Source organism: Brassica rapa, chromosome A02, assembly GCF_000309985.2.
Source record: "Brassica rapa cultivar Chiifu-401-42 chromosome A02, CAAS_Brap_v3.01, whole genome shotgun sequence".
Classification (NCBI taxonomy): domain Eukaryota; kingdom Viridiplantae; phylum Streptophyta; class Magnoliopsida; order Brassicales; family Brassicaceae; genus Brassica; species Brassica rapa.
In genome coordinates, this window is record NC_024796.2 from 1,993,848 (window position 1) to 2,008,013 (window position 14,166).

A 14,166-nucleotide genomic window follows, 5' to 3' on the forward strand; every position below is an offset into this window, starting at 1 on the left:
TTCAGGGAAAAATCGAAAGAGAAAAAAAGTTGAGGGACTAATAGTTAAAACGTTGTAAGAATAATAGTCAAGAGCTCAAACCTTTCTTTGTAAAAAAATGTACCAACTATAAAGAAAAGAATGATCTTCACCAAACGATCATCCACTGGAAGAAAAAAACAAAACAAGTCTGGCCCAAAACTAGCAGCGCCACTACGCACGAGTTTCGGATATTTCCCATCGGATACGGGCCAGGTCCGATTACCCACCCAGGAGTTATTTTGACGCTTTTAAGAAAATTAAATTACGCCACAAAAATCGATTTAGGAAAAAAAAACAAAAAAGACGAGCCATCATCATCCCTGATCAGATCTACACTTCTCCTCGCACCATTTCTTTTCCGCAGGATCTCGTTTTCCTTTCGTTCATACCATTATCGCGAATTCGAGATGGATTTCATGAAGGTCTTCGATCAAACGGTTCGAGAGATGTGAGTTTCCTCCTTCTATCTATCTATCTATCTATAATCCTTAGATTTCGATTTCGATTTCGATTCAAATCCGTAGATCGTTTGTTGATATCTTCGATTAATTTTTTGGTTTTACAGAAAGAGGGAGGTGAATCTCAAAGTTCTGAAGGTTCCGGAGATGGAGCAAAAGGTGAAGAGCTCGTTTGATTCGTTATCTACATGTTGCTTGCGTGATTTGATCGCGATTTCGTGAATATATAGCTAATCCTGATCAGTCGAGCTAGATTTGTTATTTGATGGTGGAAGTGTGTTTATAGTTGATAATATTAGATCAGTCGAGTTTCCGATTCAATGGATTACAAAGTTGAGCTTCAGATTTGATCTTTTTGAACGCTAATGTGTAGTAGTATCAGTTTGTTTAACCGTTTCTTCGTAATCAGTTTGTTCATCTCGAGTTTGTGGTAATGTTTTATAAACATATGGCTACAGGTTTTGGATGCTACGGATAATGAGCCTTGGGGTCCGCATGGTACTGCGTTGGCCGAGATTGCACAGGCCACTAAGAAATTGTAAATTCTATAAAACGATTCACTTTTTTTTTACTTCACATTCAAGTTTTTGAAAGAGTTTTTTGATTATATATTGATTACCTTTGTACGTTTTTGTTATGTTAAGCTCGGAGTGCCAGATGGTTATGAGTGTTTTGTGGACTAGACTGAGTGAGACTGGCAAGGATTGGAGATATGTTTACAAGGTGAGATTCTTCTTGACGGTTTCCTGCAAGATTTGGAAGATTACAGTTTTGGTGTAACCTGAGTTTTTTTTGTTTTGTGTACAGGCATTGTCTGTTATTGAGTATCTGGTTTCAAACGGATCAGAACGAGCAGTTGATGAGATTATTGAGCATACTTACCAAATCTCTGTCAGTTTATTTTTCTTCTTATACATTTATAAGTCGTTTTCCTGTGGTGGAACCTTGTGGTTTTCTACTGACATGATCTTTGTTTGTGATTTTGTTATTGATGTAGTCACTCACGAGTTTTGAGTATGTTGAACCGAATGGGAAAGATGTGGGGATCAATGTGAGAAAGAAGGCGGAGAACATAGTTGCTCTCTTGAATAACAAGGAGAAGATCTCTCAAATCAGAGACAAAGCAACAGCCAATCGTAACAAGTCAGTTTTTTTATGCAAAGTGAATTTAACTAGTTTCCCGTTCCTCTTTTTATGTTTGTCTGAATCGGCTTTGCTGTCTTAAATTAGGTACGTTGGCCTCTCATCAACAGGAATAACATATAAGTCTGGTTCAGCTTCAGCTTCGTTTGGTGGTGGTAGTGGTTCAAGCAATTATGACAGCTACAGAGATAGGGATTCCAGAGAAGACAAGGACGACTACGAGTCTTTTCAAAAGTCAAGGCGCGGCGGTGTTAAGAGTGATGAGCAAAGCTACACTTCGAAGAAAAGTTTTTCACGCTATGGCAGGTTTTGTCTCAACCCTCATTGATTTGCTGATGTATTGATTTTGTGTATATCTTCAATTTGAGAGAAGGTTTATTTTCTGACGCTGAGCAAATTGATTCTGAATGTGCAGTACGGACCAGGATAGTCTATCCAGTGGAAAAAAGTCTCCCGGCTCTGGCAAACATAGTGCCATACCTTCACATGCATCTGCAGCTCCTTCAAACAACGATGATGATTTTGATGATTTTGACCCACGTGGAACGTCTAGCAAGAGTATGCTTCTTTAATTGGAGTTAAAGTTTCTTTGGTAAATTTACAGCACACAAGCGTTAAGACATGGTTTTTCATTTCTGCAGAGCCTTCCGCGGGGAGTGCCAACCAAGTGGACCTTTTTGGAGCAGATCTGATGGGTGACTTCATGGATTCTGGACCAACTGAAACATCTTCCAACAACAACAACGGCAAGTTTCAAGAGACGGACTTGTTTGCTGATGCAACTTTTGTATCAGCCTCTGCTCAGGGAACAGATTTTGGGTCGCAGAAACAGGTGGGTGACTTCTTTCATTCAAGCAACTATACAGCTTTTAACAATTGAAACTTTTCCATGATTTGGTGTCCATTCACGTGATTGTACTGTTAATTCATTACACCTTACAGTGACTAGTCTTGTTGAATCATAGACTGATACGTTTCCGCATGGCTGTTTCTACAGGAAGAAGTTGATCTCTTCTTTGCATCTCAACCTTCTGTCACAGTTACTCCACCTCCTCCGACGGTTGACCTTTTTGCATCCACTGAACCAGTTGCACCCCCAGAAGCCAAGATTCCTAAACCTGAATCTATGACCACTCCAAACATTGTTGACCCATTTGCTGCAGTTCCTATGGAAAACTTTGATGGATCGGATCCTTTTGGTGCCTTCACTTCTCACTCCGCTTCACAGGCCCCAGTTGTGCATGGGAGTGCAACAAACACAACAAACCTGCAGTCTTTGGCTGACTCGAAACCACAGCAGTTTCAAAAGAAGGATCCTTTCCAGGTGAAATCTGGAATATGGGCAGATTCGCTGAGCCGTGGACTAATTGATCTCAATATTACTGCTCGTAAGTCAAAGCTTACCCTTTATGTTTTGAATCTGATAAGTTTATTTCTTAAATGATATGGTTAATGCAGATAAAACCCAAAAGGCATGGTTAATCAAATACATTTAACTTAACAAACCCCTTTTTTTTTTTGCTCGCATAGAGCTTCTTCCAGTATCATGTTGCTTGTGTCGGAACAAATAATATGGTCGGGTTTTGCTTTCTAAGCTCTGTTTTGGATCTGACTAATTTAATTTCCGTGTAATCAGCCAAAAAAGCTTCCCTTGCTGATGTCGGGGTTGTGGGTGGTTTGAGCAATGACGATGGAAACAAGGCATCTGCTGCTGCCTACTACTCAGGGTGGTCCATGGGCGCAGGATCCGGGCTCGGTAAAACCGGACTATACAGTGCACAGCAGCAGCAGCAACAACAACAACAACAAACACCTGAAATCTCAGATGATTTCTTCTCCAGCCTCAGTAACCAAAGGTACCAAACTGGAGGCTTTAAGCAGTAAATTTCCCTGGGGTTTATCAGGTTTGCTTTCTACATTCATACTGGAAATCAATGTTTTTATTCTTAATGAGAGTTTGTTGTTCTTGCTCTTGATTGATGGGACAAATCTGTTCGGTGGCTTGCGTTTTAAATGAGAGAAGAGAGTATTATTTGTTGGTTTGAATTTTCTATTGTTCATAGAACGACAAGTTATGTGTTTCATTCGACTCTATGGAGAATATATCTATCCTGTGTGACCTTTAATCAGAAGAGACTCCCAGCTTTGTTTTATGATTCTACTATCTAATAATAAAAAAATGTATCTCACATGAACACTATCATTCTCAATGATTGTAACACTAATCGTACCTTACACATTTTTGGTTGGCTCATTCCTACTCACAAATTCATAATACTCCAAAAAAATTCATAAAAAATAGTCACCAGGGTCGTTTAGTACAAAACGTGTGTAGACAAATTGAGAATATTAGCAGAACAACGTAACTTCCTTTTACCTCTCACGTCGCCTTTTTTTAGACTTTGTTTCTTTGCTTTTTATTTCTCTTTTGAATGATTCTGTTTCTTTGGTGCAAGCCGCTTGAGACTCGACATCAGAGAGACCATTCTCCAGAGCTTTCACCAGAGTTTCAAAGTGTCTCTTCGTCACGCTGGTCAAATTACTTAATTTCTCCCGGAAAGCGGTAAAGCCTAGTTCCGACCGCTCTTCAGCATCCTGAAACACCTCCGCCTCTGTCTCAACGCATTTGTGGAGCCTCTCCAAACCAGACTCGGCCTCCCCTTGCACATACTCGAAGAAACACCGCTTCTCACGCTCAGATTCAGGTAGATAATACCCATACGCATACGTCCATTTCAGCACCCGTCTGCATTCGATGATCTGAAGCCACGCATCTGTGATGAACGTCAGCTGAGTCTCCGGTATGCACTGAACCACACTAAGCTTCGCAATCTTCTCCGTTAAGAAGACCTGTAGATCTCCAAAAGCCTTCCCCCTCGACTTTTCATTGCTCGCCCATCGTTCGTAGTAATGAGTGTACCTCTCCAGCGAGCTCTTCGCCATCTGCCGCTTCTTCTCAGAGTCATCGTACAGTCCTTCTTTCTTATCCTCCTCGTACTTGTTGCACGCATAAAATCCGCCCGTGCGTCCCCCGTGATCTTTCCACGCGCCGAGACAAAGCCAACAAAACTGATGCTTGCAAGGCTGACCGCACGTCATGTGCATGCATCCGTGGTTCTTCTCGATCGGCCGCTTGCACTTGGGGCAAGCCTTCGAGTTAGCAAGTATCCACGTGGTATTCTCCGCTTCCGCGCTGTTCTTGATTATCCACTGCGAAACCATGTCGCAGTCCACGGGGCTGTGAGCGTCTTCGTTGCAGTTCCAGCAGAATCTATGCGAGCACGAGCACAAAACATCGTAGTTAATACCCGTCCCGCTCGAGGAAAAATCGACCGCGCCCTCACATCCGGGAGCGGGGCACCACTTCATCTTCTTACTTTCTTCGATATAAGACCTGAGAAAATACCGATCGTATTTCCTCAGGTCTTCCTCAGAAACCACCTTCTCTACCAGGTCACGGCCGATAGCAATGTGACAAGACGGCTCGGGACACTTTTGCATCAAGCATCCCGAGCCGTCGTTGATTGCTGTGGTGATGTAACCGTTCCAGCATGTAGAACAGAATGTATGACCGCACACTACGGGTACAATCTTTTTACGACGAAATTTGTCAAAGCATATTCCGCATTTAACTTTTCGATGATTTCCAATAACAACAGATCCTCCTCCTCCCTCCAATACGCCAACAGTTCTCCGAACTTTCTCTTCGTCGGCAAACCATTCGTCAGTAAGTTTACTAACGTTCCAGCGGTAGTGGAGAAGGAGAACGCTAGCTTCTGCGTTGGTTATGGAGAGGACCGTAGAGAGTTGTTTGATATCATCCTCCTGTCGTTTCCGGATGTCTTCTTCCTTGAGTACGACGTAATTAATCTGAGAGCCATGAGTTATAGAATCGTCCACGACTTCCTCAAGAATGTAATCGGAATCGTCTTCACCACCATGGGGGTCGTGTTCATCATCAACGTCGCTGTAAAGATCATACTCTCCCGATTCCTCATCGTAGGCATCGAGCATGTCATTATCGGAGTACATGATGGGAGAAACTTGGAACTCGTTTAAAAGACGAAGCCTTGTAATCAAATATATGTTTGTAACATTATTTGAGTCTCCTGTATTTAAAGATATTTTCCATCACGATTTTCCTCTTTCTATTAAGAGTTTATTAATTCGGCCCTTTTCCTTTTCTTTGTTTTTACATTTTTTTGTATTAGTAAGTTATAGTTTTGAGATGGTAAAAAGGAAAATATCTATAAATATTCATAGCTGCTCCCAATATCTATAAATATCTCTAACTCTTTCCTTTTCTCTTTAGTAAATAGAATAGCTTATCTCTTCGCATAAATCACTATTGTGTTTCCACTATTGTTTTTGAGTTTATATGAGCATCCCAAATTCCCAATCGAATATCTCGATAGGGTTCTTACAATTAAATTTTGATCAGATTTTTTTAAAAAGAAAAAGGAGAAAGAGTGTCAAAATATTTTATTTAAAAAACTTTGAGATAAACTTACCATATTCATCTCACACATGGCAATCCCTGATTGATTTTGTTTTTCTTTATAAATAAAAAAATAATCAAACACCATATTACATTTTAATATTATTATTTGTTTTGTTCGAGATACCACATATGGGTATTTCATGGATGGGCATGCTCTGAATATACTGGAATACTAAGTGTAGTAACCACGGTTACTTCTACTTTTTTGTCATGCCGTGAGGAGGACGAAAGGTTTATGTAAATTGGATACAACCTCTTGCTGTTTTGATGCATAATTTGCTACTTAAGCCAATCAAACCCAGCTTCATGGGTGCGTTTGTGACCCTTAACCTATCGGCCGAGGCCGCTACAACGAGAACATCAACCCTGAAGTTCCCATCACCAAACGGCGAAAAGGGTCTAAATGGTTTGAAATAAGACGGGACCTCGCAGCTACCATTGTCAAAGACACATTGTTTTACCCAAAATTCAAATAGTTTTGTAGGTTTGTTTGCTATGTGGACGAGCATTATCTCCCGACCATGTTGACAATTAATAAGACAGTGGTGGTGGCTAACCGAAGCTTGACGTGTGGACTGGTCTAGGGACGGTCCCCACCCGGCTATGTTTGGGCGATGGAACATTACGGAGAAGTTCTTTGAAAAAAATCTTTGATGGAGGAAACTGATCGTACATAGTCGTTAATTACATTTCCTTGTGTTATATCTTTGCGAGGAAGTTTGCTCCTAGTGCTTTGGAGCCTTTGCTGCATATAGCTCCCAATAATTTGGTATTTTGAGTTAGAGCGTATTGTCTCGGAACCTCTTAAAATCAAATAGAGATCATGAAATGGATGTGATGTTGTTTGTCTTTGTACTAGTGCACTAGTTCGGAAGAAATTATAGATATAAGAGATGACGTACGTTGCACACTTGCACAGCAGGATAGTCTTAGGTACTGTATATACATTTATACGTCAAAATAAAAACTTGTGTATAGATCAACGTGTGGGTTCCTAAGGTTAAGCCTGATGCTTAAATTAGAATTTTTTATAAAAAAAACTAAAGATTTTATCATAAACCCGTAGACAATAGAACAAGGATCACCATGCAGAGTTATATTGGGAGCTGGAGATCGATTCCAAATTTTATTATATACAACTACTTTGTATCGAATCTCAGTTTCATTTTGTACAAAATATTGTCTTGTGTGTGATTTATCACGATTATTGATTGCTCTGATCACTCCTCAACTCTTAAACCTTTGGGTCTAAACAATGCTGATGTTTAAGGTGGCACATTTCTATTGAATCTATTCGTATGCTGAGATTCTGAGAATATGATTCCGAAACAAATAAACCGACATATGGTTTTAAGAAGTTGGTAAATTGCTTACCGACCAAGTTCTTTTCCTTATTTGAATGGGAACAAAACACAGCCAGGTGTAGACAGACTTTTACAACTGTTGGAAACTTCTCGAAACCCTCAAGAGCCTGCCAACGTCTACCATCTGTCTTATATTCCTTTATAAAAAGTTCAATAAAGTTAATTCTTCATGGGCAATTCATTATAGTGGTTTAAAAAGTTTTGCAAGGCTAATGTTTATTACAATTGGAAAACACGAAAGAATATAGTAATGCAAATTCCACAAAACCCATCAGACTATTAACCAGACATTGAAAAAGTTGTTCATATACAGTATTTAATTATTTATTAAAAACATACACTGAAAAAAATGTTTCTGATGCTGTTTTCATTAAAATGGTATTTTAATTATAGAAATTCATTGTTAACAGCATAATAATTCAAGTAAACTAAGTAGTAAGTACATGCATAAACCTTCAAAATCATATCAAATAAATCAGTGATTAGCATTTTGCTTTCCAGTATTTCCACACCTTCCTAATTTATAATGATTTTCAACATCATTCCTTTGAATTCTTGGTTATTTCACGATTAATATGCCTATTACTTCTAAATCTTGAAACCTATCTTTACTTAGTTCGTTCACCAACCATAAAAGACTATTAATCGAAAAAATCAACGATCCCTTGAAGAAATTAACGTATTTCATAAAAAGCTATTAGCTCCATTCCACCATGTGCCATCAACAAGTCTGCGCATCTTGGCAGTTTCCTTCACGGAACCGCGTCACAACAGAAATAAAATAAAAAAAAGACAGCTCATCAAATATTCTTCACGCGCCAAAAACAAACAGTCTCATCGACCGTTGTGTCTTTCTTGGTACACGCGCCTCGATGAGCGTTACAAAGACGGCAAACCAGCTGCAGAATAAATATCTTCCCCAACGGCGCCGTGACGGAGAGAGAGATAGCCTGTCTGAGATCTGAGCTAACACGTGGGAGAATACCAGCCGTCGATGATCATTATCCCCAGCTGTAAATTAAAACCCGGTCAGCTTAAACCGGGCAGCTCCGCGTCTGCCCGTCCTCTTTATATAAACCCCTCCTCATCGCAATCATTCTAAAAAAAACACTTAAGCATCATCTCTCGAATCAAACTAAAACCCTAGAAATGGCGATCTCTAAGGCTACCGTTGTTGCTCTCGTCGCGGTGATTGTCTCCGTCGTCGCTACCGTCGCTTCGGCTCAGGTTGAGGCGCCTGCTCCGAGTCCTACTTCTGGATCTGGTGCGTTCTCGCCGTCGATCGTGTCAGCTGGTGTTGCGGCCGTAGCGGCTCTTGTTTTGGGATCTGCTCTTAGGATCTAAGTCTGTGTGATGGAGATTCGTACAGAGATAGGTTTTTGAAAATTTTCCATGGGATATAGATCTCACTCTCTTCTTTTACTTTATTTACCTTCATATCATTGTGAAGGATATATATTGTGTGGCTTTGTGACTCCTAGACTGTGTTTTTGATTATGATTCTATTTATTTATGGATGGTTTCTCAGATTTGTCTTTCTTGTTTTCTGCTTAATTATTTATTATGCTTACGGTTACACATCAGGTTTATTATTATCCGACGAGTTCTAAATCGAATTGTTCCAGACCGAAAATTAATTGAAATGCTGCTTGATTGCTAAGCTATTCAATGCCTAATCCTGGCTAAAATGAAACGAGAAGGCAAAAAAATGACAAGGGAACATGCAAAGGAGTCAAAAGGAAAATGGAGTTTAGAGATTTATACAAAAGAAACCCGTTAAAGCGCATATGTTTTTTTTTCAAACAACGGATGATTAAGACACAACAGTAGTCCACAGGTTTTTATTCTTTGTCAACACAGGTTCTATTTGGTTACACACACAGTCGCATCAAATTGGTATATGAGGATTATTCATTCATAATCCAAAGATGACATCAGTTAAACATTTTACTAGTAGATAAAATTTCTATCATAATATAATTCAAGTGAAGAAAAGAACAAAATCTATCTGATCACTCTTTATGTTAATTACACAAAAAGGCAGGACACGAAAAAAAGAAAAAGAAAAAAAAGAAAGGGCTTATTTGTTGTAAGTATAAAACATCAGGGGTTCATATGCAAATTATCATAAAAGAATAGTAGAACCCTGGAGGAGGAGGAAGAAGAAGAAGCGAGGGTTTTGTTTGAGCTCAAACTCCGCCAATCTCTGGGCCAAACCTTAACAGACTTTGGAGGCATTAGATCGGAGAAAATGCAATCGATTTGTAGTAGCAGTACAAGGTTGCTTCAGAGGAACCGTTTCTCCATCTCCAACACTCTTCTTCGTTTCACTTCTTCTTCTTCTCCAAGCTGGTCTGAAAATGAATCTAGGAAGCTAGCAGGGTCTGATCCTTTCCCTTACACCAGAGCTTTCGATTCATATCTCATCAGCTCGTTGACAAAGGCGGCTTCTTTCTCTTCCCCAGTACCTGTAAGCCACTTCTCTCTGTTTTAGTGCTAAAAAAAACGAAAGCTTTTCTCGTGGGTTGATCTTTCTGAATACTAATGAGTAGTTGCCAATGTTTAGTTAAAGACGGAAGCTTTACTCTTGGGTTGATCTTTCTGAATACTAATGAGTACGATTAGGCTTCTCCGTGTTTGAGATGTGATGGTGATTGTGGCACGTGTTTGGCAGAAACAATGCTTTACGTATTCGTCGAGGTGCTTTTCAACCATTGGAGATTCTGTTCCTCAAGGATTCCCTGTTGTGTCGGCTCCTGATGTGCCTCCGAGAATCAAGTTCAAGCGGCTTGATAAAACCGCCAAGCATATCATGCAGGTACATCTCGTAACTGTGACAATTGGTCATGGGATGTAATAAACCAATGCCATGTTTACAAAAGCCGCATTCTTTTGTAGATTGTAGACAACGAGGCTGTTGAGGAAGTGAGAACTCGTAGAGAGATACCAGAGATAAGGCCTGGGTATATTGTGCAGCTTAAAGTGGTAACTACTATCGAACTCGTAGAGATGTATATCAGACTGCATTTTCTTCTTTTTCTTTTGGGAGGATGTGATCAAAATAACTTAGACTTGTGCATTTAACTTTGTTGTTTGAAACAGGAAGTGCCTGAGAACAAGAGGCGTGTTTCAATCGTAAAAGGCATTGTCATAGCGAGGCGTAATGCTGGTCTTAACTCCACTTTTAGGATTAGAAGGCTTGTGGCTGGTGTGGGTGTCGAATCCATGTTTCCCTTGTAAGTCTACTTTCACACTGTACTTACTATGAGCCTGATATAGCATGCACAAAAGGCAAAACTGATATGTAAGTGGATGACAGGTATTCGCCAAACCTGAGGGAGATTAAGGTGTTGGACAAGAAGAGAGTAAGAAGAGCCAAACTTTATTACCTCAGAGACAAGATGAACGCTCTCAAGAAGCATTAGCACCTTCATCATCATATCATAAAAGAAAGTTGCCTATACTCTCCTGGAAACTAAAGTCTTGAGGTTTTTTAGTGACGATTTGATCTTAACTCACATATTGGACTGTATAATGTATTAAATAATCCATAAGCTATTGTTCCCCACAAAGCAAATGTTGTGCCATTTTTGAAACAACATAAAAATTTAATCTCTTTTTTTTCTTCAAAACATACCATTTTATCAAAATACTAATAACATCCATATGTTAATCCCTTTCAACTATTGGTGTTAACCAAGAAGGTATGAATACAACATTCTAAACGAAAGAAGAGAGAGAAACAAAGAGCTTGTGAATAGATCAAATAAATAAGAATCCACATAAAACTTGTAAAAAATCACTCGTTTACATCTCCACAAAGAAACATGCACTGAAACATCCACATTTTATTACCCGAACCTTTGTCTGAAAAAAAAACTCTCCCTTTCACATTGGAAGAAGGATGAGACTTTAAAGCTTTGATCACTTGTTCCACCAATGCAAGAAATCCTTGCGCCTGTTGATTTTCTTCTGAAGCTGTAAGAGTCCATAGAGCAAAGCCTCAGCGGTCGGAGGGCACCCAGGGACGTAAATGTCCACTGGCACAATCCTGTCACACCCTCGAACCACCGAGTAGGAGTAGTGGTAGTATCCACCTCCATTGGCGCAGCTTCCCATCGATATCACCCACCTTGGCTCCGGCATTTGATCATATACCCTGTCTCATTGTTTCCATATATTAGACACTAGAACTCAAATTAAACAAGAACAGCAGCTTTAATAAAAAAAAAAAAAACATTTGAGTCGATTCACATAGGCCATGTTCGTTTACGGGTCGACCTGACCTACGACTAAGATTACGTTCGTTTACGTGTCGCGCGACTGATCAAAATTTTCTTAATTTTTAGTCGCTGTTTTTTCGGCCGACTGGAATGGAACCCGCGACTGGTCGTGATCGCGCGACATCAAAACGAACAACAACCTGCGACATGCGATCAATCGCGCATGTCGCAGGTTACGCGACAGGAAAACGAACAACAAACTGCGACCTGCGATCAGTCGCAGGTCGCATGTCGCGTGATAGGTAAACGAACATGGCCATAGACTAAATGAAGCCTAAATCAGATACCAATCCCAAATGACGAAACCCTAATTACACGATTCTATCATCAATTCAACAACCACGATTCAGAGATTTTCAAAAGAGAGGCGTTTACTTGCGAAGAGCAGGAGCCATCTTGTTCGTAAGCGTCCCGGCGACAATCATACAATCCGATTGACGCGGACTCGGCCTAAAGATGATACCGAACCGATCGAGATCGTAGCGAGCGGCGCCGGTGTGCATCATCTCCACGGCGCAGCAGGCGAGGCCGAAGGTCATGGGCCAGATCGATCCCCTGCGAGCCCAGTTCATGAGGTCGTCGACCTTGGAGATCACGAACTCCGCCGTCTTCGAGAGTCCCGGCGGAGTAGGGGAGGTTGAAGGAGGACCTGGACGGGTGTAGGATGTTGGTGATGTCGAGGGGGAGAGGGACGGGAGGGATGTGTGGATGTGAGAGACGGCGGCGGCGGAGGCGCGTTGAGATTGGAGGAGGAGAGGGAGGCGCGTGGCGGCGTTGCGCGTAAGCATGGCCATTTTGTCGTGGAGTTGTGGTGGCCAGGTGAACTCTTTAAAGCGTTTACTAAAGAACAGGTGGAGGTAACTATTATTTATAATCTTTTCACATGTTTTCTTAATTTTTTACAGTAATTAATCAGGTTTTATTGTATACTATAAACAAAAGTGAATATAAAGCATTCAGATATTTGGATCAGTTATTTCAAATATCATATAGTTTAAATATGAATGTTTATGATCCATTCAAAGACCAAAAAAAATTGAATGTAAGAATGCTGCTGAATTAATAAATGTCCAGAGATAATATAACAAATTCATTTTCTAAGTGTTAGCAATTAGCATCCTTTTAGCCCAAAAAAAACTAATTTGAATTTTCATTTTACGCATATTATGAAAATATTTTTATAAAAGCTAGTTTTAGAAAAGAAAAAACAAATCATGCAAAATATTTTTGAAAAGGTTTATGTAAAGATCATAATTAAGCGTAAATGTAATGTTTTCATTAGTTTGTGAAATCATAGTTAATCAGCATAAAAAGTGTAGAAGATGTCTTTTGACTGACAAATTCAATTTCCTGGCTTCCGGTAGAACTGGAAATTGATTAGAGCGCTGCGATATGATCTAGAGGTGGTTCGTTAAGTACGATTCATGGGCTTTGCCATTCTATCGTTGCTCTGTTAATGGGCCTTCGTGTGCTCTTTTCTGAACTAGAAATGGATTAGTTACATTTATCCGAAATTGAAATGAAGAACCGAATAAAAAAACAAGGTTAGTTTCGGGTTTGGATCTTACCAATTTTTCCAGTAAATCATATATATGTAGAACCGAAAAACTGGAACCGAACCGAAAACTAAATAAATATCTGAATATCTATGATATAATTTAGATCTCTATAATTTATAACTGAAAGAAGCAAACTGGAACCAAATAGATACTCGAATAGCTATGATATAATTTATAACTGAAAGAAACGAACCTGAAACAAACCGATAACCGAATGTCCATGGTTAGTTTTGGCTATGTTTATTATGTTTATATACATTTTGTAACAAAAAAAACTGCTTTTTAGTGTTTGCTTTTAATTAAAAATAGTACTTGATATTTGATGTGCAGCAACAATATATAAATTGTATTTTTATAATTTATATGTTAAATAGTCTTTTTTTTTTTTTTTTTTTTACTGAGTAACAAAAGATTAAGAGGGAAGAGAGAGAAGAGAGAGAAGCGAGATCTTTTCCGGCGTACGGCCGGCGCGTGAGCGTCCGTGCCGTCGCCGGAGCTCTGTTTCCTTCGTGGTTTTTGGTCTTTACCGCTTCCTCTTCACAGATCCGTCAACGGTTGCCTTGTCGGAGCTCTGACGCCGAGGTTTCCCATCCGAAGAGAGTCGGCTTTGGAGTAACGACGCGGCCGTTTTGAAGGCTTGCGGTGGAGATGGAGCGGCTTGCATGTTGTAGTCGTTCTACCCGGGAGATGGAGGTTAACCTAGATCCATCATCGCCGGTCTTGTCGCGGGGTAGGGTGGAGGCTCTCTCAGTTCTACCGACGCCGCTCTAGCTTCCGGGAAGAGGAGGCTCAATCAGCTCCTTTTTCGCCGGCTTTTGGTCACGGAGGGTGGAGGCT

General features: G+C 40.1%; 4 protein-coding genes across 4 annotated transcripts; 2 read left to right on the forward strand and 2 right to left on the reverse strand.

Moving 5' to 3' along the window:
- Window positions 1–211: 211 nt before the first annotated feature.
- On the forward strand, window positions 212–3,754 carry LOC103850791 (clathrin interactor EPSIN 1). Its single transcript, XM_009127579.3, has 11 exons — window positions 212–469; window positions 587–638; window positions 938–1,017; window positions 1,124–1,202; window positions 1,287–1,370; window positions 1,477–1,622; window positions 1,710–1,928; window positions 2,038–2,180; window positions 2,264–2,454; window positions 2,620–3,010; window positions 3,259–3,754. The coding sequence occupies exons 1-11, from the start codon at window positions 429–431 to the stop codon at window positions 3,504–3,506; spliced, it is 1,674 nt and encodes a 557-aa protein (XP_009125827.1). The 5' UTR covers window positions 212–428; the 3' UTR covers window positions 3,507–3,754.
- LOC103850790 (probable E3 ubiquitin-protein ligase ARI7) lies at window positions 3,572–8,317 on the reverse strand. The gene has a single exon (XM_009127578.2). It carries the CDS (start codon window positions 5,652–5,654, stop codon window positions 3,996–3,998), a length of 1,659 nt encoding a protein of 552 aa, XP_009125826.1. The 5' UTR covers window positions 5,655–8,317; the 3' UTR covers window positions 3,572–3,995.
- Window positions 8,318–9,488: 1,171 nt separating this feature from the next.
- LOC103850792 (50S ribosomal protein L19-1, chloroplastic) lies at window positions 9,489–11,119 on the forward strand. Its single transcript, XM_009127580.3, has 5 exons — window positions 9,489–9,957; window positions 10,162–10,305; window positions 10,386–10,472; window positions 10,590–10,723; window positions 10,807–11,119. The coding sequence occupies exons 1-5, from the start codon at window positions 9,739–9,741 to the stop codon at window positions 10,910–10,912; spliced, it is 690 nt and encodes a 229-aa protein (XP_009125828.1). The 5' UTR covers window positions 9,489–9,738; the 3' UTR covers window positions 10,913–11,119.
- Window positions 11,120–11,222: 103 nt separating this feature from the next.
- On the reverse strand, window positions 11,223–12,625 carry LOC103850793 (NADH dehydrogenase [ubiquinone] iron-sulfur protein 7, mitochondrial). The gene is made up of 2 exons (XM_009127581.3): window positions 12,146–12,625; window positions 11,223–11,646 (listed from the first exon to the last, which is right to left on the reverse strand). The coding sequence occupies exons 1-2, from the start codon at window positions 12,562–12,564 to the stop codon at window positions 11,412–11,414; spliced, it is 654 nt and encodes a 217-aa protein (XP_009125829.1). The 5' UTR covers window positions 12,565–12,625; the 3' UTR covers window positions 11,223–11,411.
- Window positions 12,626–14,166: the final 1,541 nt, after the last annotated feature.

Excerpts from the sequence above, each read along its gene's own strand:
- LOC103850793 (XM_009127581.3), bottom strand. The coding sequence starts at position 12,564 with ATGGCCATGCTTACGCGCAACGCCGCCACGCGCCTCCCTCTCCTCCTC. Across the intron at positions 11,647-12,145 it reads ATGGCTCCTGCTCTTCGCAA|GGTATATGATCAAATGCCGG; the intron begins GTAAACGCCTCT and ends ACAATGAGACAG.
- LOC103850790 (XM_009127578.2), bottom strand. The coding sequence starts at position 5,654 with ATGTACTCCGATAATGACATGCTCGATGCCTACGATGAGGAATCGGGA.
- LOC103850792 (XM_009127580.3), top strand. The coding sequence starts at position 9,739 with ATGCAATCGATTTGTAGTAGCAGTACAAGGTTGCTTCAGAGGAACCGT. Across the intron at positions 9,958-10,161 it reads CTTTCTCTTCCCCAGTACCT|AAACAATGCTTTACGTATTC; the intron begins GTAAGCCACTTC and ends CGTGTTTGGCAG. Across the intron at positions 10,473-10,589 it reads ATATTGTGCAGCTTAAAGTG|GAAGTGCCTGAGAACAAGAG; the intron begins GTAACTACTATC and ends TGTTTGAAACAG.
- LOC103850791 (XM_009127579.3), top strand. The coding sequence starts at position 429 with ATGGATTTCATGAAGGTCTTCGATCAAACGGTTCGAGAGAT. Across the intron at positions 1,203-1,286 it reads ATTGGAGATATGTTTACAAG|GCATTGTCTGTTATTGAGTA; the intron begins GTGAGATTCTTC and ends TTTTGTGTACAG. Across the intron at positions 3,011-3,258 it reads TGATCTCAATATTACTGCTC|CCAAAAAAGCTTCCCTTGCT; the intron begins GTAAGTCAAAGC and ends CCGTGTAATCAG.